Source organism: Ambystoma mexicanum, chromosome 11 (assembly GCF_040938575.1).
Source record: "Ambystoma mexicanum isolate Mex_15411 chromosome 11, UKY_AmexF1_1, whole genome shotgun sequence".
In the NCBI taxonomy this organism is placed as follows: Eukaryota; Metazoa; Chordata; class Amphibia; order Caudata; family Ambystomatidae; genus Ambystoma; species Ambystoma mexicanum.
In genome coordinates, this window is record NC_090934.1 from 753421511 (window position 1) to 753445223 (window position 23713).

Consider the following 23713-nt stretch of genomic DNA (forward strand, 5'->3'; position numbering starts at 1 on the left):
TGAACAGCTTGGATCCGGGCGTCGAGATCCCTTTGTCCTGGGCCATGTCTTGAGGTCTTCGCGGTCGGGAAAAATCATGGTAGTTCGTTGTAAAACCACTGCCACCAGCCATTGACTGCTACATGATTTTCTAGACCCAGGGGAAAATAAGTAACCCCTCCAGCACTCTATTGTAAGATAGGGTGTGCTGGGTCTAGGTATTTAAAAAGACTAGTAAAGTCAATTTCACTTTACTTTCTCTGGGAAACAGTTTCTCCTAGAGAAGGTATTTAAACCTTCGGACAGCCTAAAAGGCTTCCTTGTGTCACTGCACTGATGGTGCAGTGTGACGCAAATGAAAAGATGATGCCTGTGGAGTTGTTTAGACTCCATAACCAAATGAAACACAAGAGTAAAACACACATCAAAATACATGAGAGAGTGGGAAAAAGTCTCTCTCTCCAGGTAAAACAATCAAGTCCTCAAAATCCAGCAAAGTTGCTTGGGATCTCTAAGGTGAAGGAAATTACAACATTTTTGAGAATTCTCCCCAAAATTCAGCATGAGCGGTCACGCCTCTCCTTGTACCTAAATCAAAATTTAAAGTGGGGGGTGGGGTGGCGGACAGGAGTGTGATTTTTGCGCGGCAAAGCCTCCGATCCCGTCCCAGTACACGCCCATACAGTATGGAGAACAGGGGACAGGAAGTAGGAGTGTATTTTTAGAAAAATGAAAATAATCCTTTTAGCGATTTTACTTCATCGTTTTATTGTGAAAAGCGTTGCTGCATTTTCATTTCTACCTCTTCATTTGCAGTTGGTGATATTATTACACAAAAATGAAATGGTCACTGGTCTGGAGCTACAAAATTGCTTTGGACCAATTTAATGCATACTGCATTTAGAATTTGTCCAAAAGGATCACAGAAAGCCCTTACGATGTGCTTAACTCAACAAATGAAGTGCTAAATGAACTTGCTGAATATATTACGATACAATATTGGACATATTTTTATCATGCTGTCTGTAGTACTGCTGCGCTTACCTTAAGCAAAATCTGCTTGCATTCTTGCAATTTGCCACATCTGAAAAGTGCTCGAGCCAAGTACAGTAGTACCTCCGTATTCTGATGCTTGTAAAATTTTCGTAGACAGTTTTCATACTGAATAACGCAAAAGAGAAATTAGTTAAAATAACAGTTGAATTATGATTGCTAGAAATGTATGTCAGTTGCAATTCACAGAAAAAGGTCACTTAATAGCGGCTATTGTTTCCTCCTGACATGCTATCTATTCTTTGAGGTAGCACCCAACATATGAAGTACAAAAATCGTCAGTAAAGGAATGCTCAAAAGAAAAAACGCTGTTTTTCAAAGACCCTTTTTATGATGGAGTTCCCAAAATCAACACTTGTGGGAGGATTTTGAGAGGCCGCACTATTTATGGTAAACAGGGTAGACACAGATATTAGCCAGAACCCAACCAAGGTAAGGTAGGCAAGCAGTGGAGGCTTAGTCTCAGGAAACGTGTGATAGTAGTCTAGGGCTAAAATGAGTGAGCACAGAGCAACACCAGTAATTCAAGTTAGACAGTAAGCATATTGAAATACATTAATTAGGCCTTTATTTACAAACTAAGCTTATAAAAATCAAGTACCAAAGCCATATATAAAATTGCATCACTTAGCTTAATCGTATTTCTGATGCTTGTATCTGCTTAGATTCACATGCTGTGCATAGGCCGACATCTAGTGGTAGGTGCAGAGTATTAGATTCTTGTTTTCGAGTTTCGAAAAGGGACGTCGACTGGGCACACTTGTAATACTATCCCTGTGTGATGTGCATTGTACCCATGATCCTTTACGCAATTGTTTTGTTTCTGACAAGAGGGAGCATGAAATGATGCAGGAGTACAGAAGATAAGGTGGTATAAGATGTCTATGCACCTTCAACTCCAAGAGGGGAAGATGGGTGGGTGCAAGTGAATAAGCAGATACAAGCCTCAGAAATAAGATTATGGTAAGCAATGCATGCCTTCTGAGGCTAGTGGATCTGCTTGGAATCACATGCTTTGCATAGATTAGCAAGCAGTACTTGGCAACGGAGGTGGGTTATATGTAGGTAGCTCTGAAAACAGATGTTTTAACACCGCTTGTCCCACCTGTGAATCGCCCTTCAAATGTGTGTCTAGGCAGTAATTTTGAGTGAAAGTGTGAATTTAACACAACGTGTCAGCTTTACAAATGGAATCTATGGGCGCATTTTCTATGAAAGCTAGAGTTGCCCTTGTGCCTCAAGTTTGTTGTGCTCTATGCTTGAATGTCAATGTTCTCTTAGCAGGAGAATAGCAAAGTTGGATGCAGCTGACAATCCATTTTAAAATAGCTTTTTTAGAGATAGTCACCTTCTCTTCCTGTGGCTATGGATACCATAAAACAGTCAGTTTTTCTAACAGCGTTAGTCTTTTGTAAGTAATACATGACAGTCCTTACATCAAGGGTAAGAAGGTTCTTTTCTGCTGCGTTTATGGGGTGTTGGAAAAAAGCAGGAAGTTCTATGGACTGGTTCACATGGAATTTAGTGATAGATTTTGGTGAAAAAACGTGAGTGTGTGCATAGTACTAACTTGTCGTTGTGGATAACAAAGGGATCTTGCACTGATAGTGCTTGCAGTTCACTCACCTTCATGATAGATTTAATGGCCACAAGAAAAGCTGTCTTATAATTGAACCGTTTAAGAGTGGCGTTGTGCATACGCTCAAAAGAGGGACCCACAAGCCTTGTAAGTACAATATTTAGGTCCCAGCCGGGAGTAGGATTAGAAATTGGGGGGTATAACGTCTCGACTCCCTCCATAAATGTTTTAATTACAGGCACCTTCCACCATGAAACTTTGCTCTGCAAAGTAGTGTATGCAGAGAGAGCAGCTAAGCGTACTTTTAATGAGTTGAAGACTTAGCATGAGCCTAACAGACATAGTAGATAGTGTACTATATTTGAAGGTGAGCATACAATTGGATTGAGTGAACGTGCTTTACACCATAACACAAAACACTTCCATTTGTTAAAATAGCAATGTTGCGTGTTTGGTTTACGTGCCTCTGTAAGAATGGCCAAGCATTTTTAGTCTAGGTTTAGGTGAGCAAATATTACGAGCTCAGGAGCCAGGCTAAGTTCAATGTCTGAGGGCACAGATGGAGTGTTGTCCCTTGATCCTGTGACATGTTAGGTGGACACAGTAGTTTTATGGGGGACACATGGATATCTGCAGGTGTGAGAACCATGTTTGTCGTGCCCACATAGGAACTATTAGGATAAGTGTTGCTTGTTCCTGGTGTAGCTTGTTGAGAAGCGGTATTTGGCAGAGGGGGGGGGGGGGGGGGTGGCGGGAGCATATGCAAATTTCTCAGACCAAATTATCAGTAGTGTGATGCGTAGTCTAGGCTTTGTGCATTCTCTTGAGTAGCGAAGAGGCCTATTTCTGGGAAGCCCCAGTCTGAGAAGACATTGTATAGCACGTCTTTGTTTAGTTGCCACTCATGTTCTGAGGTTAGCACCAAACCTCTGCTTAGTTTGTCTGCCAGTGAATGGAGTCCCCCTGGAACATGTCGCGCTAGGAGAAACATGTGTTTTAGTGCCCACAGAAAAATGTTCTGAGCTAGTTTGGACAGCTCTGAAGAATGTGCAGTCCCATTAAGAAGTCCCATTTTCTTGGGTGAACTACTGTTCCCAACAATAGTAAGATGACCCCTATTTTACTTACCTTTACTTTATGGATCCAGCACAGATCACCCTATGTGGAGTGCTGGTGGGTTACATAGTAATTCCTTTAACCCATTCCTCATGTAACCTTTTGTTACACTAACTGACTTGAATGGCTGGTGGCAGTGGTTTCTTTTTTACTACCTAGTGACATGTATCTGCAGGCTGATACCTCAGCTGCAGTGCAGCACCAAAGGGTGACCATTACCACAAAATGGCCCTGGTCGTCTTTTTTCGCCATTTCTTGTTTGTTAGTGTTAGGCACGATTGTATGCAGTTCCCTTTGGGTGCACAACAAGAACCCTGACCTCCTGGCAATAGGAACCCAACCTTTGGTTTAAGTCTGTACTACACAGGCTGGTAGCGTGATTGAGCAGCCAGGCTCATCTCAAGATGGGTCAATATGAGCTGTAGTGGAGTTGTAACAAGTTACTTACCTGTAACTGTTGTTCTCCAGCATGGGTCCGGCATGGAGTCACATGCTCATGAATATTCCCCGTCGTCAGGCTGGGAATCCTCGGTACAGAAAGAAATCGGTATCAGTTTCGTTTCTGATCTGTCTTTCCTAGTAGTAACCAATCACTGATCTCTGGGTCATACTGCCCACAGCCAATGACTGCCCTCTCCCTAAGCCCCGCCTCCGGCAGCCATCCTCAGATTTGGTAGCACGTTAAGTGGCAGTATGACCAAGTGAAGAGCCGCAGAGGGGTAGGCGGGAGGGTTTGCATGTGAATCCATGCCAGACCCATGCTGGAGAACAACAGTTACAGGTAAGTAACTTGTTCCTTCTCCAGCATGGGCTCTGGCATGGATTCACATGCCCATGAATATAAGATTACATAGCAGTACATACATGCACAACCACGGGAGGTGGCAAAAGGCTCAACATTAAGCAACACAAACTCAACATTAAGCAACTCCTACCTCCTCACCAGGCACTTCAGTCGAACAGGTTGCGCAGCACTGCTTGGCCGACCCTGGAATCCCGATCGACGCAGTAGAATTTCGTGAAGGTGTGCGTCGACCTCCACATAGCAGCCCTGCAGATGTCGAGCAGGGGCACACCAGACAAGAACACCGTGGTAGCACTGATCGCTCTGGTCAAATGGGCTCTCGGACGGCCGGGCAGCGGTTGGTTTGCCAACCGGTGACAGTGCATGATACAGCCAGAGAGCCATCTGGAAATGGAAGCCTTCGAGAGAGCCTTCCCTTGATTCACAGGCCTAAAGTTCACAAAAAGCTGTGACGTCTTCCGAAAACTCTTTGTGCGGTCCACGTAGAACTTAAGCGCTCTAGCTACATCCAGAGAGTGCAAAGTCCTCTCGGCCGGCGACGAAGGCGTCGGGAAGAAAACTGGTAACATCAAGGGCTCGTTGAGGTGGAAGTCCGGCATGAAGGAGGGATGCGTCCTAAGCACCACCCTCGTGTCGTGAAAAGTCAAGTATGGAGGCTTGCAGGATAGGGCCTGAATCTCCCACGCGCCGTGCGGAGGTGATGGCCACAAGGAAAGCTGTTTTCCACGATAGGAACTTCAATGGTGCCGTATACATAGGCTCGAAAGGAGCCCCCATGAGCCTAGTCAGCACCACGTTGAGCTCCCATGCCGGGGCTGGGGCCTTCACCGGCGGGAACGAGCGGAATTGTCCCTTCATAAATTCTTTCACCAGGCGATGAGACCACAAGGACACCCGTCCTGTTGTCCTAGTGTATCTGGAGATGGCAGCCAGATTTATCTTGATGGAGGCGTGAGCTAGTCTAGCCTTGGCCAACAACAGTAGGTATGGCAGTACTTGAGGGGCCGTAATCCGTAGAGGGTTAATCTTCTGTGCCCGGCACCAGACAGAGAACCTCTTCCCTTCCATTTGTGTCCGTAACACTTGAGAGTTGAGGATGCCCTGGCCTTTGCAAGAACCTCTCTGCAGTTGGCCGGCATATCGTATCCCCCAAACTCTCGTGCTGCAGGAGCCAGGCTTGCAAGTTCAGCGACTTCGGGTCGTGATGAAGAATGGCGCCTCCTTCTCTGGAGAGAAGATCCGCGTCCACAGGCAGTCTGACTGGTGGGGAAGCCGATAAATCCAAAAGGTCCGGGAACCAGATCTGTCTCGGCCGCGCCGGTGAGAGGAGGATCATCCTGCACCGGGACCTCTTGAGCTGGTTGACGAGCCGGAGTAGCAGTGGCAATGGCGGGAAAGTATAGAGCTCCAGAATGTTGATATAAAGCTGTTTTTCCTCCGGGAGCCAAAGGCCTCTCGCGTGGAGATCTCCGGTATGCGCTCCCCACCCTTCAAAGGAGGCATCCGTCGTCACCGTTACCTGGTGAGCTGGGGTCTGAAAGTCTGCAGCTGCGGTCAGAGGAGTGCGGGTGCCCCACCACCGGATCGCTCGTCGGAAGGTCTCGTTGAGCGGTATCCTGTCCTCAAAGCTGCCCCTCACCTGGATCCAGCGTGCGTCGAGGAACTTTTGCAGTGGACACATTCGAAGTCTGCACAGGCGTACCAGATAGATGCACGAGGACATCATCCCGAGATGGGATTTGATGGATCTTACCCTAGCTACGTCCTTGGCTAGAAGGCGTTGCACCTTGCCCAGGATGGCTTTCGTCCATTCGTCGGACGGCGAGGCTAGCCATGCCACTGTGTCGAGCTTGGCTCCCAGAAACAGGGCGACCTGCGAAGGGACCAGGTGGGATTTGGGGAAATTGATGAAGAACCCCAGGTCCGTGAGTAGCTGGACGATCTTCGCTGTGTGTTCTACGGCGAGCTCCCTTGTCCTTGCTCGGATGAGCCAGTCGTCCAGGTAGGGATAGATATGGATCCCTTGCAGGCGTAGCCGCGCCACCACCGGTGCTAGGCACTTGGTGAATACCCTGGTTGCCGATTTTAATCCGAACGGTAGGGCCTTGAACTGGTAGTGCCCTCCTTGGACCACGAACCTGAGGAACTTCCGGTATCCTTTTAGAATGGGGATGTGGAAGTAGGCATCCTCCAAGTCCAACGACGACAGGACATCGTCCTCCAGCTGTCCAAGCACGTGCTGGAGGGTGACCATCCGGAAGTTCTGAGCCTTGATGTACTTGTTCAGTCGCCGCAGGTCCAGGATGGGACGCCAACCTCTTGTCTTCTTCTTTACGAGAAAGTATCTTAAGTAGACCCCGAAGCCTCGAAGTCTCTTTGGGACGAGCTCGATGGCACCTTTCTTGAGCATCGCCCTTACCTCCAGCAGCAGCTGGGGTACATGGTTTTCCTTCCTGGCCACAGGTGGCACGCGAGGGCACTTCTTTAGAAACTTGAGGGCGTGCCCCTGGGCCAGGGTTTCCAGCACCCAACAGTCAGTGGAGATGGACTCCCACACGCTGACGAAGTTCGCCAGCCGGCCTCCCACCGGGCTGGGGGCCCGACGCCGCGGTCGGTTCAGTCCTGTTTCGAGGCCGCCTTGACCTCCCTGGCGATGACGGCGGGAACCTCTAGTCTTGCCCCGTCCTCTATAGGCCTCCTGCGACGAGGAACGGGCCGCTTGACGGTAGGTAGAGGAGCCGCTGCTGGAACCTTTGGATGCCCCTTGCTTGCCTCTGGTGTTCCGAAATGACGGCCGTCGTTGCTGGAGAACTCCCAGGGCCCGAGCTGTCTCCGTGTCCGTTTTGATGGCTTGCAGGGACTCATCGACTGTCTTCCCAAACAGGTTGTTCCTGTCGAAGGGAATGTCCAACACTTTGGCTTGTACATCCTGGCGGAAATCCGTCACCTTAAGCCATCCGCGCCGTCTGAGGCAAACACTGTTGCCCAACTGGCGGAAACCAGTGACAGCGATGACTGTTATGACATGGTCCGACGCCACCTCGCCTTCTTGCAAGATTTCCAGGGCTTCTGCCCTCTTGTCGTCCGGCAGGAAGTCCAACAAGGGAGCGATTTTATACCAAAGTTCCCTGTCGTAACGGGCAACGATAGCCAGGGCGTTGGCCGCCTTAATCGTCGTCGCCGCCGACGTGATGACTCGTCGTCCCATCGTGTCAAGCTTCTTTCCCTCGCCGTCCGGCGGTGAAGTCGATGCCGATGCGCCCCCCCCCCCGCCTTCTTCCTGGCCGCCACCGAGACGACTGAATCCGGGGTCAGCTGTGCTCTAAAGCATAGAGGGGCCGTGTCGGGGACCCGGTACTTCTTTTTGTATCAGTCCCTTTTTGCGGACGGGTTCTTGAGGAGGGAGAGCCCCTCGTCCCAGATGTCATCCAGTAGAGGTACTGCGAGGACCGTCTTCCTCTTGGTCTCTCGACGTTGATAGAGGAACCCCTCCTTCTCTTCGGGGCAGAGCTGGAAAAGCTCGGATGACCTGGAGATCATCGCATGGAAGGATCCAATCTCATCGGGCGGGCAAGCCCGGTGAGGAGGTGGGGCCCTCGTCATCCATGCCCGTCGTGGCCATGTCCGTGCCCGTGTCATCCCAGCAGACGGGGAGGAGGGTTGAGCAGGCCTCAAGGGCTGGAAGGGTGTAGGAGGATGTGTTCTTCTCCTCTTGGGTGGTGGACTTCCCGACGGGCCTGCCCCTGGCTCCTCCGTCAGGCCTGGCTCCGGCTCCTCCGTCGGGGGTAAAGGCAATCTAGTCCTTATTTCAGAGCATAAGGATTGAATTGCCATCAAAATGGCCGCCGAGTTGTAGTGCGGCACTGGCTGCGACAGGCGCGACTGTTGGTCTGGGGTCCCTGCGGCGCTTCCGTCGCCCCCCCTCGTCGGGATGCCTCTCGACGGGCTGGTCCTCCTCCATGTCCGCGTCGTGGCTCTCAGGGACTTCGACAAGTTCCTCCTCGGAGGTTGTGTCTGAATCCACGACGGCCACTGGCCCCCTACCCTCTTTCCCCGCCGGGAGCTTCGTGGGGGTTCTTTCGATGGGCTTCAAAGATGCCTCCCTCCGAGGTGGCAGGGAGACTCTGGGCCCCGAGGCTGCTACCACAGGTGTAACCTCCGCAGGCTGCGCCAGGGTTGCTGCGTCCTCCTCGATAGAGGCCTTGGCTAGGTGAATCAAGCCCTTAGTCACCGACTACGTGCTTGTGGCCTTCACCTTGGGGGAGGGCTCCCCACCTCGCTCCCCATCAGCCGAAATCTTCGAGATCGACCGGGGCCTCTCCAGAAGCTTGGCCGGGTTCTTGGATTTCCTCTTACCCGAGCCAGAGCGTTGGCTCGTGGTCGATGGTGCCGGGGAAGATGCGCCCTTCCTGGCAGTCGAGGAGCCCGACCGTTCGGTGCTCCCGGTGCCCACGGACTCGCAGTGCTTAGCTTTCTGTTGGGCCCCCGTCGCCGGGGCGCCCTCACAGGACTTAGAAGACCGCTCGGATTTCTTCTTTTTCTTCTCACCTGACGGGCTCTTTCCCTCCAGCCAGTTGGCGAGACGAAGATGGTGGTCCCTCATGGTCCACTCCGACATGTTCCCGCAAAACGCACAGTCCTCCTCCACGTGCGTTTCGTCCTCGTGAAGACAGTAGAGGCATAAGGAATGCTCGTCTTCCTTGAACAAGTTCTGCAGCTGGCATCCAGGGCAGGCCCTGAACAGCTTCCCGGGCATCGAGCTCCCTTTCTCCTGCGCCATGTCCGGGGTAGGCCTCAGAAACTTCTAGAATCCTCCAAAAGCGGCGTTCGACGAAATCTTCACCCTTGAGGGGCGTAGAAACTTCCGAAACGGGTCCCCGTTGACCGGATGTAAAGACGGTGGAGCTTGAGGCTCAATTTAACCGAAAAATGAGAAATTTTCTTTGAAAAAGCGCGAAAACGCAGCAAAAGCTCGAGAGCTATAGCACGAGGACTCCCAACACTTGAACGTCTGGTAAAAAATCTGAGGATGGCTGCCAGAAGCGGGGCTTAGAGAGAGGGCAGTCATTGGCTGTGGGCAGTATGACCCAGAGATCAGTGATTGGTTACTACTAGGAACGTAGTAAATCAGAAACGAATACTGATTTTGTTCTGTACCGAGGATTCCCAGCCTGACGACGGGGAATATTCATGAGCATGTGAATCCATGCCAGACCCCATTCTGGAGAAACAGATTTACAGTTTACAGGTATTCAAATAAATTCTTACACTCAAGTTTTCTTGCATAAACAATGATTAATTTATCAGTCAGTTAGAATAAGCCTTCTTTTGAAGGGAGCAATATGCTAGCAACACACAAATACACTTCAATACTGTACACTTAGTTTCTAAATCAGAAAAGACTCTTTTGGGATGGCCCAAAGACACAACATACACCCACAGGTGACTTCAATAACCAGGGTGCTGGGGACATTAATATCTTACTGTTGGCATTTAGAATACTTTTAGAAGTTGATAAAAGGCAAAGATTATTAGAACAAGAGACCACAAATATTCTTAAGCAGGCAAATACTTTTGGATCCTCCAAGAAGAGTCATACAATTTAATAGGCTAAGCCAAAGTGAATGGGAAAAAGACTTGTATAGGATGAAGCACTTCTGGCAGGTAGAAGTTGCAAGCACTCTACAGTAAGAGGTAAAATCTCTCAGACTTTTTACAGTACCTTAGAAGTGAAGAAAACGATTCAGCTGATATCTGTTCCAGTTCAGCTCTGCAGATCTCGTTGTTCCTGGGCCTCAGTCATGGGGACAAGAGGGACGACGTCAGGGCACTCCTGCAATGCACTGGGACGGTCAAAACTGGCAACCGGCAAACTTCACTTTCAGTGGCTGTTCAGTGTTTCAGCTCGTCGCATCTCCCGCAAATAGCAATACCTCATTTCCTTGCTGTCGAGATGGACTTTCCTTGCTTTGGGGGTCCCGCACTCTGCTGAGGTGTCTCGGGCTCGGTCAGTCCTGCTTCTTGGGAGTCCAGACGATCTTCCAAAAGCTCTAGGCCAGCTTAAAAGCAACACACACACAATCTGGTGTTCCTCTCCCTGGCTATACGGTTTCCAGTAACACGCCTGGACAGATTTCTGAGCGCTGGCCTGCGCCGCACCTGGAGGAATCTGTGAATGCTGGCATGCCCACATGTGAAGGCAAACAAGTGCCACAATTAGACAAACAGTGAATGTTAGCAAGCTAAAGGTCTTGTAACCCACTAACCAATATGAGCTCAAACTCTGCATATCCATCTCACTCAAAAAACTCAACTATCTCTCACACAAGCCGCACGCACTTCACAACACTGCAACACCACATAGGCCGGAGCAACAGCATACGCGGACTGACACTGATCCAATACTTGCACCAAAGCTCAGCACCCGAAGTACACCGAGTTGAAGCTGCCAACAGAACACCACTCCTCTCTCTATCCTACTCCCTCTTCACCCTACTAACCAATCCCCCCCCCTTTTATCACTTAGAGATCCGCCAGAGCGCCTGGGGACCAATTCCGTTGGTGACGGTGCGCGGTATAAATATCTTAACATTTAACTCTGGCAATTCAACCAGCTCTGAGATGGATGTCCACGTGGCTTACCTTGGAGTTGATTGGTCCCAACCAACTTAGGGGAGAAGTTGTCCTTGCAGAGGCTTCTCTGTCGATGCGAACTTGGCATTTCGGCACAGCAGCAGGGCTTCACAGGCAAACCAACGGACCAGGAGTTGCAGCAGGTGTCCTCTTCAAGTTCTTCTTCGGGTCCTTCGTCCTATGGTCAACTCTGCCTTCCAAGCCAAAAGACTTGCCTTTTATTCAGTTCGCTCCCATTCATTCCAGACTAGCTGTCAGTCAACCAGCAGGGTGGCTGTCATTGCCGGACAGTCAGCCGGCCAATCATCACAGAGTGCATTTGGGTCTCCTAGGAGACTAAGCACAGGGACTTTCTGGCATCTCCCCGACTTCCTGCCTACCCCAGACACTCTGGAGCCAGAGGCGGCTTCACTTGTGAATCCTGACGAAGGCGAAATGAATAAAGGGACCAAACCTGCTTTGGCACGTAGAGCAAATCTCAAGGAGATCCTTTCCACAAAGAAATGGTGAAAAAAGAAGACCGGGGCCATTTTGACAAAGATGGCTCCCGTGGGTGCTTTACTGTAGCTGCAAACGTAGCCCGCAGTAAAGGCAAATCATGGTAGTTCAAAGGAAACCACTGCCACCAGCCTTTCAGTGCGAAAAGGGGAACATAAAAAATGTTACATGAGAAACTAGACAAAGGGGATACTAGGTAACCCCTCCAGCACTCTATTGCAAGATAGGGTGTGCCGGGTCTAGAAAATTACAATGGTAAGTAAAGTCAATTTCACTTTACTGCTTTTGGAAACAGTAGTTTATCCAAGAGAAGTATTTAAAACTTTGGAAAATCTGAAAGACTTCCCTGTACCACTGCACTGAAAGTTCTGTGTGACACAATGTAAAAGATGATGCCTGTGGAGTTTGTCAGACTCCACAACCAAAAGAGAAACAGTGTATAAAATCACATGAGTGGAAAGAAGGGTCACTCTCTTCAGGTTAAATAAATCGAGTCCTCAAAAATCCAGCAAAGTTGCGGGTGGACGGAATTAGCACATTTCTAAGAATGACCCCCAACAGTAACCCTTCTCCAGAAGGGGCAATATAATAGTAACACAAATATACTCCAAAATCCACTCTCTTAATATTTCTAAATCAGTAAGTACACTTTTGGGATGGCACACAGACACTTCCTACACCCTCTTTGACTTTAGTAACTCGGACACTGTGGACATTAATATACTACTGTTGGCATTTAGAATCAGACTTAAGAGTCTGTCAAAGAGAAAGGTTATTAGGATAGAACAAGTGATCTCACAAATATTCTGAAGGCAGTTAAGTAGTTTTTGTAAACCCCCCCCCCCACAATGCAACGTTAGTTAACCCCTTGCTGGAAGGAAGACCAAACCCACTAACAGAGGGAAGAAGAATCATTCAGGGGGCCGAGCTAGGCCAAAGTCAATTGGGCAAAAGTCTAGGTGAGCTGAAGCACTTCTCAGAGGTAGGTAAAAGTCTTGCACAATGTCTTCAAAAGTCTTTGTAGAAAAGAAGAAATCAAACCGGTGCAACAAGCTGTTTAGGCTTGAAGAAGCTGTCAGCAATTCTACAGATGAACCACCACAGGTCTCACCAACAGAAGAGGACAAGTGCAGTTACACGACAAGAGGTAAGCTCTCAGACTGTACAGAACCTTTAGGCTGAAGAAAAGTGCAGCAGATGGCTTCGGCTCTTGTGCAGCTCTGCAGATCCTGGTGTTCCTGGGCCACTGTCATGGGAACAAAAGGCAGAACATCTGGGGACACCTGCATTGCAATGGACGGCCACCAATTGCAACCAGCAATTTTCGAACAAGTGGCACTTTGGTGTTTCTGCTCCTAGCGTCTTCCACAAATAGCAACACCGCAGTTCTGGCTGTCGAGATGGGCTTTTCTTGCATCTGGAGTCCAGCACTCTGTTGAGATGGCTCAGGCTCAGTCAGTCTGGCTTCTGGGAGTCCGGAGGATCTTCCTGGAGCTCTTGGCCAGCTTAAAAGCAACGCACACGATCTGGTGTTCCTCTCCCTGGCTATTCGGTTCCAACAGCAATTGCAGTGGAATTTTAACCAGCTCCGAGAGGATGTCAAGGTGGCTTATTTGGAGTTCATTGGTCCCAGCAACTCAAGGGGAGAAGTCGTCCTTGCAGGGCTTCTCTAGTATAAACGAAATTGGAGTTTCAGCACAGCAGCAGGGCTTCACGGGCAAACCAACAGCCCAGGAGTTGCAGCAGGCATCCTCTTCAAGTTCTTCTTCAGATTCCTTCGTCCAGTGGTCTACCAAGCCAAAAGCCTCGCCTTTTATTCAGGTTTATCCCTTTCTTTCCAGCCTAGCTGTCAGTCACCCAGCAGGGTGGTTGTCCTTGCCGAACAGCCAGCCGGCCAATCGGAGTGCATTCCTGTCTCCTAGGAGACCAAGCACAGAGTTTCGGGCACCTCCCTCGCTTCCTGCCCCCACCAGAAACCCTGGAGCCAGAGGCAGGCTTCACTCGTGTAGCCCGACAAAGGCAAAACGATCAAAGGGACCAGACCTGGTTTGGCATGCAGAATGAATCTCAAGGATGACCTTTTCATAAAGAAATGGTGAAAAGAGAAGACTGGGCCATTTTGACAAAAATTGACCCTTGGGTGCTTTAATGCAGCTGCGAATGCAGCCTGCGGTAAACGCACACGACGGTAGTTAAAAGTAATCCACTGCCACCAGCTATTCATTGAGGAAAGGGTAACATAAAAGTGTTACATGAGAAGCTAGACAAAGGGGATACTAAATAACCCCACCAGCACCCTATCGTAAGATAGTGTGTGCTGGGTCTAGAAAGTTTCAAGTGTAAGTAAAGTAAATGTCCCTTCACTACTCTTGGAAAAAGTAGTTTATCCAAGAGAAGGTATTTAAAACCGTGGGGAAATCTGAAAGACTTCCCTGTGCCACTGCACTGAAGGTGCTGTGTGTCAAAATGTAAAGATGCTGCCTATGGAGTTTGTCAGACTCAAAGTCAAAACAAACACTGAATCCAAATCACAGAAAAATCCATGAGAGTGGGAAAAAGGTCTCACTCTCTCCAGGTTAGAAATGAACATTCCTAAAGTCCAGCAAAAAGAGCTGGGGGTCTCTAAGGCAGAAGGGAATTAGCACATTTCTGAGAATTCTCCCTAACAATAAGTTATTTGTATTGCTGGGCAAAAGTTATCCTTTACTGCATTAGAGGTATTGCATTTAAGTGTCAAAAGTGATATCAATGTCCACGGAGTCCTAGCAATTGAAGTCACCTCAGGGTGAAGTCACCTCAGGGTGAAGGAAATGTCTGTCATACAAAAAAGGTATATACTTATTTAACTTAAATCTGAGCCAGTGTTTTTCGAAGTGTATTTGATTGTTGCATCTTGCACTTTCTAAAGAAAGATTATTTTAAAACTGACTGTCCAATACATCTTTATTTTACTAGACACCCTTGAGTATAAGTGTTTTTTGGATACTTGTTACTGTGAATCTCTGTTACTTGATTTATTTTACCTGGAGAGAGTGTGACCCCTTTTCCCCCACTCTCTCCTGTATTTTCATGTAAGTTTACACACTGTTTCTTTTTGGTTATGGAGTCTAACCAACTCCATAGGCATCATCTTTTACAATTGTGTCACAAAGCACCTTCAGTGCTGTGACACGGGGAAGTCTTTCAGATTTCCCAAGGTTTAAATACCTTCTCTGGGATCAACTACTGTTTCCCAGAACAGTGGAGTGAAATTGACTTCAATTAGTCCTGTAAAATCCTAGACCCAGGCAACCCTATTTTACAATAGAGTGCTGGAGGGGCTACTTAGTATCCCCTGTGTCTAGTTACTCATGTAGCATTCAGAAGTTACCCTTTTCTCTCAGAATGGCTGGTGGCAGTGGTTTTACAACGAACTACCATGATTTACCCCAACCGCGAACTGTTCGCAGCTCCGGTAACGTTAAATCGCGGGAGCCATGTTTTTGAAGATGGCGCCCAGCCATCGTTTCTAAAAATTATGAGTTACTCACCGTAGTGACTAACGTACTCTTAGTCCATAGTCCCCTTTCCTCCATACTGTAAGGGCGTCCCTTCCAAGGGACGGGAGACGGAAACTTTTTCACCAGAAAAAATCTTCCCCATGTAATTTAGAGGCGCGCAGGGGCGCGGCCCAGGGAGCATGCGCTGCCCCGACTCCACTCTCCAGCGCCACACCTCAGTCCTCACTGACGCGTCGACAATAGAATTAACATTGCCTAATGACAGTATCATTAGGGGGGAGGTTGGTAGAACGTAGAGGAAAGGGGACTATGGACTAAGAGAACGTTAGTCACTACGGTGAGTAACTTATAATACTCTTAGATCCAGTCCCTTTCCTCTATACTGTATGGGCGATTACAACTGATTGTAGCCCAGCGTGGAGAGGAGACCCTCCTTAAGCAAATAGGTTCCTGAGAACCGCCTGTCCGAAAGCCGCATCAGATCTAGAGCCGGCATCCAAACAGTAATGTTTGCAAAAAGCCAAGGGAGAGGCCAAAGTGGCGACCCTGCTTATGACTTGCCAAGGGACTGGCGCTGGAATGCGATGGCCGTTGCCTTGGCCCTGACTGCATGGGCATGCATGTTGGCTGGGTGCGGCTTGTGCTGGCACTCGTACGCTTCCGTGATGGCAGAGTGTCATGATTCCTGCTCCTCATGTCCCTAGCCCTCCAAGATGTCAGGCTGGAGCCAGACCACGATCACCTACATGGCCCTCAAGGGCCTCTCCATCCCTCCAAAGACCCACTTGGAGTCAGACTTGGCGCTTGTGGCACCAGACTCACTCACTCCCATAGGATAACATTGGGGATTGGACTAGTAGTGCATTGATGGGGACAAGATGGATGCCCCCACATATTTCGGTTCCCAGAACTGCATGTGCAGTCTAGTCTTTTGGGTGTGGTTCAGCCCTGAGACACCTGGGATACCCAGAGACACCTTGGATAACCAGAGACTATTTAAGCCACGCCCAGGCTGAGAAACATGCTTTGCGTTTTCTGCACCTGCAGCGTGATACTCACCGTGTTCGGATCGGCCTCCAGTAGGCCTGCATCTATCTTCTGCGCTCATCTCCTGCAAGAACAAGAACACCGTTAGGAACAGCCTTATCTTGCGTTGCTTCTGCCCATCATTCATCGCTCCTTCTGCTCTGCGGGCACCTTCGGCAGTGTCATTCCCATCCCGGCACGCCGCTTCTTGATGAAAAGGAAAAAGAACCGAAAAAAGTCATTAGTAAGCATTCAGCAAATCTTCGCTTATTTTTAAAGACTGTACGAACTTCAAACGCTTACCTGAATCCCAGCCATTCTGGGGGAACTCTGTCTCCGGAACTTCTCATCCACCTGCAAGAGGGACAAGACACTCCAGGTTAGCGTGGAAACATCTAGAGGCACTGCATACCGCGCTTACTCACCGTATTTCATCTTCATAACCGGCATCCACGCTGAAAACGTTGCGGCACCTAAAAGACACAGAAAAAGAACTCGGTTCAATACAAATACGAAAGGGTCGCATCGCGCCCTCACTCCCCTTCAGTGCTACTCATCTCAGCAGCACGTTGCCATCCCCGGATGCCAGCCATCATCTAAGGAAGGACAGGAAAGGAACAAACTGTTCAAAAGACTCATACTTACCTGTCGGACTCTTGCCAGTGAAGTAACTAAGCAGCAACAAGCCCGTATCAATCAACGCGCCCCTGCGCTGAAAGCAGGACGGAGAGCACACTTTCCAAGTAAACAAGGTGAGCTGTGGATCAAAGGGAAGGGTTGGACCCCCGGGGAAGAAGGGGTTCAAGCACACAAACAATAGGGAGTTAAACTCTACCAATCCTGTGTTTCAGGCTCAGTCTCCGGGTTCGAGGTCGTAAGAGGTCAGAACAGGCTGAGTGACGTCCCCGTGGATACCAGGTGAGCGTTACACAGAGACCATCCAGCGGGATACGGAAGCCTTTGCCAAAAGTGACGAATAGGGCGTCCGACTTGCGGAAGCCCTTGGTCCTGTACAAGGAGAATTTCAGGGCACGCCTGACATCCAGGCAGTGCAGCACTCTCTGCTTCGTCCATGGGATTGGGAAAGAACGTTGGAAGGACTATTTCCTCGTTGAAGTGTAATGCAGAGGGAACCTTGGGCAGAAATGCCAGGTGCGTCCGCATGACTACCTTGTCCTTGTGAAAGGTTGTATATGGTTCTGAGGCGACCAGTACCTGAATCTCACCGACTCTGCGAGCCGAGGTGATAGTGACCAGCCTAATGTCCACGGACGCCATTGGCTCGAATGGTTTGTGCGCCAGGGCGTACAAGACTATATTCTGGTCCCACACAAAGTGTGGTCTCTTGACGGGCAGGTAGAGCCTCGCAAGACTGGTCAGGTGTTTGACGATAGGGTTGGAGGAGGAAAATATGCCTTCCTCTGAGTTCCTGTAAGCCCCAATGCGCGAAAAGGAGAGCACGTTGTCCAGATTGCAGGCCAGAGGGTCAATTCCCTTGGAGTCTGCCCAGAAGCAGAACCTGGTGCATTTGCTCTTGTACTGTGCCCTGGTGGCTTTGCTCCTGGCGCCCTGCATGATCTCCAGATTGGCCTGTGAGAGGCTAAGGTGCCGAAGCGTTACCTGCTCAGGTACCAAGCTGTGAGGGCTAGTTTCTCTGGCGGATGATCCTGTCCCCCGCCCCCTGCAGCGTCAGAATATGCACTGGGCCCGTCGGGGAGGTGTATCGGGGGCACTTCCAAAAGGCTGAGGAGCTCCGAAAACCATGGTCTGGCCGGCCACCACGGAGCAATCAGGATGATGCAGAGCCAGTGCGACTCTTTGATCTTAAAAAGTACCCTGTGGATGAGGGGAGTGGGCGGAAAGGCGTAGGCCTTCATGTCGGTCCACTGGAGGTGAAATGCATCGCCCAGAGAGCCGGGGCACTGACCCTGCCAGGATGCGAACTGGGGGCACTTCTTGTTGTGCCAGGTGGCAAAGAGATCCACTTGGGGAGACTCCACCTGTTGATCTCCTAAACAACAAGGTTGTTTAGCTGCCACTCGTAATTGTCTGCTCCCAGCCTGCTGAGCCTGTCTGCCTCCAGGTTGGATTCCCCCGGGAGGAGGACTGCCGAGAGCACATTTTGCTTTCCAAGGCCCATTCCCAAATACTGATCACCAATCTGCACAGAGGAGGGGATCTGGTGCCACCCTGCTCGTTGACGTAGTACATGCTGGTCGAGTTGTCTGTCTGGATGAGAACAACCTTGCCCTTGAGAAGTGGTAGGCATGCTCTAAGCGCTAGCCAGATGGCATTCAGCTCCAACCAATTGATGTGGTAATCCTGCTCCTGTCGAGTCCAGGTACCGTGGACCGAGAGATCGTCCAGGGTGGCTCTCCAGCCCTCGAGCAAGGAGTCTGTGGTGATGGTGGCCTGCGGAGAAGGCAGCTGGAAGGGCTTGCCCGTCCGTAGGTTGCAGTCCCTGGACCACCAAGTTAGGTCCAGGTGGAGAGATGGAGGAACGTTGATCATTTCGGATTGAGAGCCCCGCTCCTGACTCCATAAGGCTGCAAAGTGCAGCTGCATCCTTCTTATCTTTAGTCTCGTGTGCGGGACGGCTCGCGGAACCGTCGCTAGTAGACCCAGGAAATGTTGATACCACCAAGCTCAGATCACTTCTCTGCTGGGGAAGTGGACAGCGGCCCTCTTTATGACCGAGATCTTGTCTTCCGACGGGAAGACCTTGTCAGAGCACATGTCCCAAATGAGTCCCAGGAACGTCAGTATGCCTAGGGAGCAGTTGTGATTTCTTGAGATTGAGCGAGAAGCTCAGGTCGTGCAGTGTGTTCCTAAGGGCATGGGAGGAGTGGTGAACTGCCTCCAGAGATGTAGCCCTGACAAGCCAGTCGTCGAGGTATGAATAGATGTGGAGGCCCTGCTCTCTGAGGAGGGCCGCTTCCGCGTTCATGAGTCTGGTGAAGAACCTGGGGGCCGAGTCGAGACCAAACGGGAGGACCTTGTATTGGAAATGGTAGCCCGTGATCCTGAACCGTACGAAGGAACGATGGGGCGGACAAATCGGGACGTGTAGGTACGCGTCCTTCAGGTATAGGGAGCACATCCAGGCTCCCTTGTCAAATGTCTCCGCTATAAAAACTGGCGTAATCATCTTACATTTTTGCAGGGGTAAGGAGAGGTTGAGGGTGAGGGTCTAAAGGTCCAGCACAACTCTCAGGCACGCCAGGTTCTTCTGAATGCTGAAAATCCTGGAGTAGAAGCCAAAGCCTTGCTAGGAGGCTGGAACTTCCTCCACTGGCTGGCTCTCTACGAGCGACGGGATCTCCGCCAAAAGAGTTGCTGTCCCAACCTGTGGGAGTGGAGGGGAGGAGGGATGAGAGGCTGGGATGGGTAGGTGGTACCCCATGGATACTACAGAGAGGATACAGGGGTCCGTGAAATTCTGGCGCCAGAAGTGTGTATTGAGAGCAAGCCTGCCCCCCATCAGACACATGTGGACCCGAAGGGGTGTGTCATGCCTTCTTTTCCTCGGAGGCTGAGGAGGGGGACTGGAAAAAGCCCTTACTCTCCCCCCCCCCCTTTTGTTGTTTGCACCGGTTCCGAGACGGCGAGGGGTCCGGATGCCAGGATCTGCGTTCCTCGAAGTCACGGAACCCTCCATATGTATGACCCTTCTCTGAGTGCTGCTGAGATTGGGTGTAAGATTTGGGCGTGGTCTTTGTAAGAATGGACAAGGACTTTGCCGTTTGTAAGCTGTTTTTTGTCCAGCTCTTCATCTGTAGAGGAATGGAAGAGGCCCCCACCACCCCCGAACGGTAGATCCAGAATGCGCTCCTAGATGTCCGGGTCGAATTCCGTCGCCCGGAGCCAGTCTGTGCGCCTCATGTCCGTGGCAATGCAGATGGCATGGCCTGAGGTATCGATATGAGCCACTGTGGGTTCCATGAGGTCATGAGCCACAAACTTGTCCTCCGCTAGCCCCGCCTTAAAGCATGATTGGCATTGGGAGGGGAGTTCCGGGAGGAAGTCAGCAATTTCCCACCGAAACTGTTGGTTGGCGACAGCCAGCATGGCATCTGCATTGGCCCGACGCAGGTGCAATGAGGCGTTGGAGTAGATCTTCTTGCCGTAAGCCACCAAGATCATCTCCTCCTTGCCTAGCAGCGCCGCAGAGGACTGAAGCCTGGAGTAAAGTGATGCTGTAGCGATGACCGAGGAGTGTGGCTGAGGATGGGTCGAGAGCAAGAGTGTACCCCTCCATCTACCTGTACTTGGCGTCCAAGCGTCGGTTGACCGGCTGGACCGAGTGGGGCTTCAGCCAACCCTTCTTGGCCAGGGAGACATTGGTTTGCAGTGGAATCCCTGTACTGGCAGAGGGGCGTCTTTTCAGGACTTCAGCCAGAACCCCCTCTGCCGGCTGTTTGACCTCGGGCTGAGGGAGGCCTAGGTACTCAGCCAGGCCAGCAAGACGTTCATGGAAGGCCCTGGCTGAGGATGGTGTGTGCGGATCCTCCCCCTCGTCCGTGTCCTGCGGATCCGGAGGATCTGTGGAGGAGGGGTAGATGGCACCGCAGGCTGGGGTACAGAGACCGCAGCCAGAGGCTGAGGAGGCAGCAGAGGTTGCAGAGTTGGCTGTGGAGCAGGAGGCGGCGGCTGCACTGGGGTCAGGGAGCCCGATGGAGGAGTTTGTGGTGTCGCTAGCATGGTGGGGAGGACTTCCCCCACGAGTGTGTCCTTGATGATAACCCCATCTGAGGAGACCCCATGAGGCCGAGGAATTTGTCAAAGAGCACTTCCTCACTGACCGAAGAGGTGGCAGGGGGTACCGACGTGGTAGCAGGGGACTGCTGGAGCCACTGCGTACCGAGTCCGTATGGACGCATGGGAAAGTTGCCCTGTGCATATGAAGGGTAGACTGTAGGCCACATACCTGGTTGCGTCCAGTCCCACCTTGACACTCGGACAGATGCTCCTGTCTGGCGTGGCGGCCATTTTGTCGAACTGCCTGCCACGTGCCTGCGAAGTGTTGCCCAGCCCGCTGGGTCTGGCCTCGCCCAAGACTCTCGCGTGTGGATCATGAGGCCTACCCTGCTCCTCGGGTCTCGGCCCGGTAGGTGTGACACGCTTGACCCGGGGGTCGGTAGAGCTGCGTTTAGGCGCCCCCTGTGACGTATTGCCGGTATTAGGGCGTAGCCCCTCGGCCAATGTGCCAGTAAAAGGGCATAGCCCCTTGTGTGTAGGCCCAGTCCAAGAATCTTCTGGTCCCTCGACACTGCATCCGGGAGGATCCGAGGACAAGAAGGCCGGTAGCTGTAGCAGCCTCGGTGCACATGCCGGTGGAAGGACCTGGCCGGTCCCTCCCGCGCAGGAGAGACCCTGGGAAGGAGTCTCCATTGCGGGGTGCACTGGAAAATATCGGCCCTACCTGGGACAATGCTTCACGAAGTTCTTGAGATCTGCTGGAGGAGACTCCTGCAAGAGCTTCCTCCACCTGGCTAGTCTCTTCTTCAGCGCCTTCAAGGACAGCGAGTCACACGCCGGACATGATTGCCAACCGTGGTCTGTGCCAAGGCAACGTAGGCAGAGGGCGTGGGGGTCTGAAGTTGGGAAGAGCCCTTTGCAGGATTGACACCTGCTGAACCGTGTAGAAGTCGACATGCGCCGATGAGGAGTGCGACACCTGAGGACCGAGTACCTGATAGAAAAGACAACAAAAAAAGACAGAAGTATCCGCGCGTGGAAATACATGGCTGAAGCCAAACCCAGGTGCACTAGTGAATTCGGCCAGTTCCGTCGACGCGGAAAAGGGGACTGAGGTGTGGCGACTGGAGGGCGGAGTCAGGGCAGCACATACTCCCTGGGCCGTGCCGCCACACGCCTCTAAATTTAAAGGGGGAAGAAGATTTTATTTCTGGTGAAAAAGGTTGTCTCCCGTCCCTTGGAAGGGACGCCCTTACAGTTTGGAGGAAAGGGGATGGGACGTAAGACGCTCTTCTTTTTTCGTCATTTCTTTGTGGAAAGGTCCTTCAAGTTTTTCTCTGCGCGCCAAACCAGGTTTGGTCTCTGTTCATTCGCCTTTGGCAGGCTTCAGGAGTGAAACCCGCCACTGGCTCCAGAGTGTCTGGGGTAGGCAGTGTGGGCGGTGCCCAAAACTCCCTGTGCTTGGTCTCCTAGGAGACCCAAATGCACTCTGTGATCATTGGCTGGCTGTCCGTCCGGCAAGGACAGCCACCCTGCTGGGTGAGTGGCAGCTAGGCTGGAATGAATGGGAGAGAACTGAATAAAAGCCGAGTCTTTTGGCTTGGAAGGCAAAGTCGACCACTGGACGAAGGAACCGAAGAAGAGCTTGAAGAGGACGGCTGCTGCAACTCCTGGACCGTTGGTTTGCCCAGTGAAGCCCTGCTGCAGGTCCGAATCGGCAAGTTTGCATCGACAGAGAAGCCCTGCAAGGACCACTTCTCCATTTGTGTTGGTGGGACCAATCAAATCCCAAGTAAGCCACCTGGACACCCATCTCAGAGCTGGTTGCATTTCCTCAGAGTGCTGCAGGAAACTGTAGAGACGGGGAGAGGGACACCAGATTGTGTGTGTTGCTTGTAAACTGGCTGAAAGCTTTTGGAAGATCCTCCGGACCCCCACTAAGCAGGACTGACCAAGCCTGACCCTCACCCCACCCCCCCCTCAGTGGAGGGTGGTACCTCAGATGTGAGGAAAGCCCACCTTGACAGCCAGGAACCACGCTTATTGCTATTTGCTGTACTGCAAGGAGCTGAAACGCAAAACAGCCACTGAAAGTAAAGTTTGCCGGTTGCCAGCTTTGACAGTGCCAGTACAGTGCAGGAGTCCCCCGACGTCCTCCCTCTTGTCCCCACGATGGAGGCCCAGGAACAGCAAGATCTGTAGAGCTGTACAGGAACAGAAGTTTTCAGCTGCATATTTTTCTTCTTTACTAAGGTACTGTAAAACTAGCCTTAGAGAACTTACCTCTTACTGTGGAAGTGCTTGCAACTTCTGCAACTCACAAGTCTAATCAGCTTGTGGCCCTCCATTTGATTCTTGCTCTCAAAGACTCCTAAGTACTTGTGCACATACGTTTCCATTTATTAGCCTGAAGTGCTGCATCCTATACAAAGACTTTGGCCTATTGACTTTGACTTAGCCTATTGAATTGAATGACTCTTCCAAGAGCTATCTGAAAGTATTTGCCCTGCTTATTATTATTTGTAATTCTTGTGTTCTAATAACATTTGCCTTTTACATACTTTTTAAAGAGTGTTCTGTATGCCAACAATAAGGTCGTAATGTCCCCAGCACCCTCGTTAGTGAAGTCACCGGTGGGTGTAGGTTGTGTCTGTGGGCCATCCCAAAAGGTCCTTGTCTGATCCAGAAACTCAGTGTACAGTATTGAAGTATATTTGTGTTACTATTCTATTGCTCCCTTCTGAAGAAGGCTTTGTAACTGACTGATAAATTATTGTTTATGCAAGAAACCTTGAGTGTAAGAGTTATTGAACACCACAAAACTGT

The 23713-nt window shown here is 50.7% G+C and overlaps 1 protein-coding gene across 1 annotated transcript in view; it reads right to left on the reverse strand.

Moving 5' to 3' along the window:
• The window catches only part of CTR9 (CTR9 homolog, Paf1/RNA polymerase II complex component), an 861351-nt gene that overhangs the window by 351790 nt on the left and 485848 nt on the right, over positions 1 to 23713 (reverse strand). The window contains exon 17 of the mRNA XM_069623650.1: positions 1024 to 1140. Coding sequence (XP_069479751.1) covers positions 1024 to 1140 — 117 coding nt within the window. The remainder of the gene's footprint in view (positions 1 to 1023; positions 1141 to 23713) is intronic.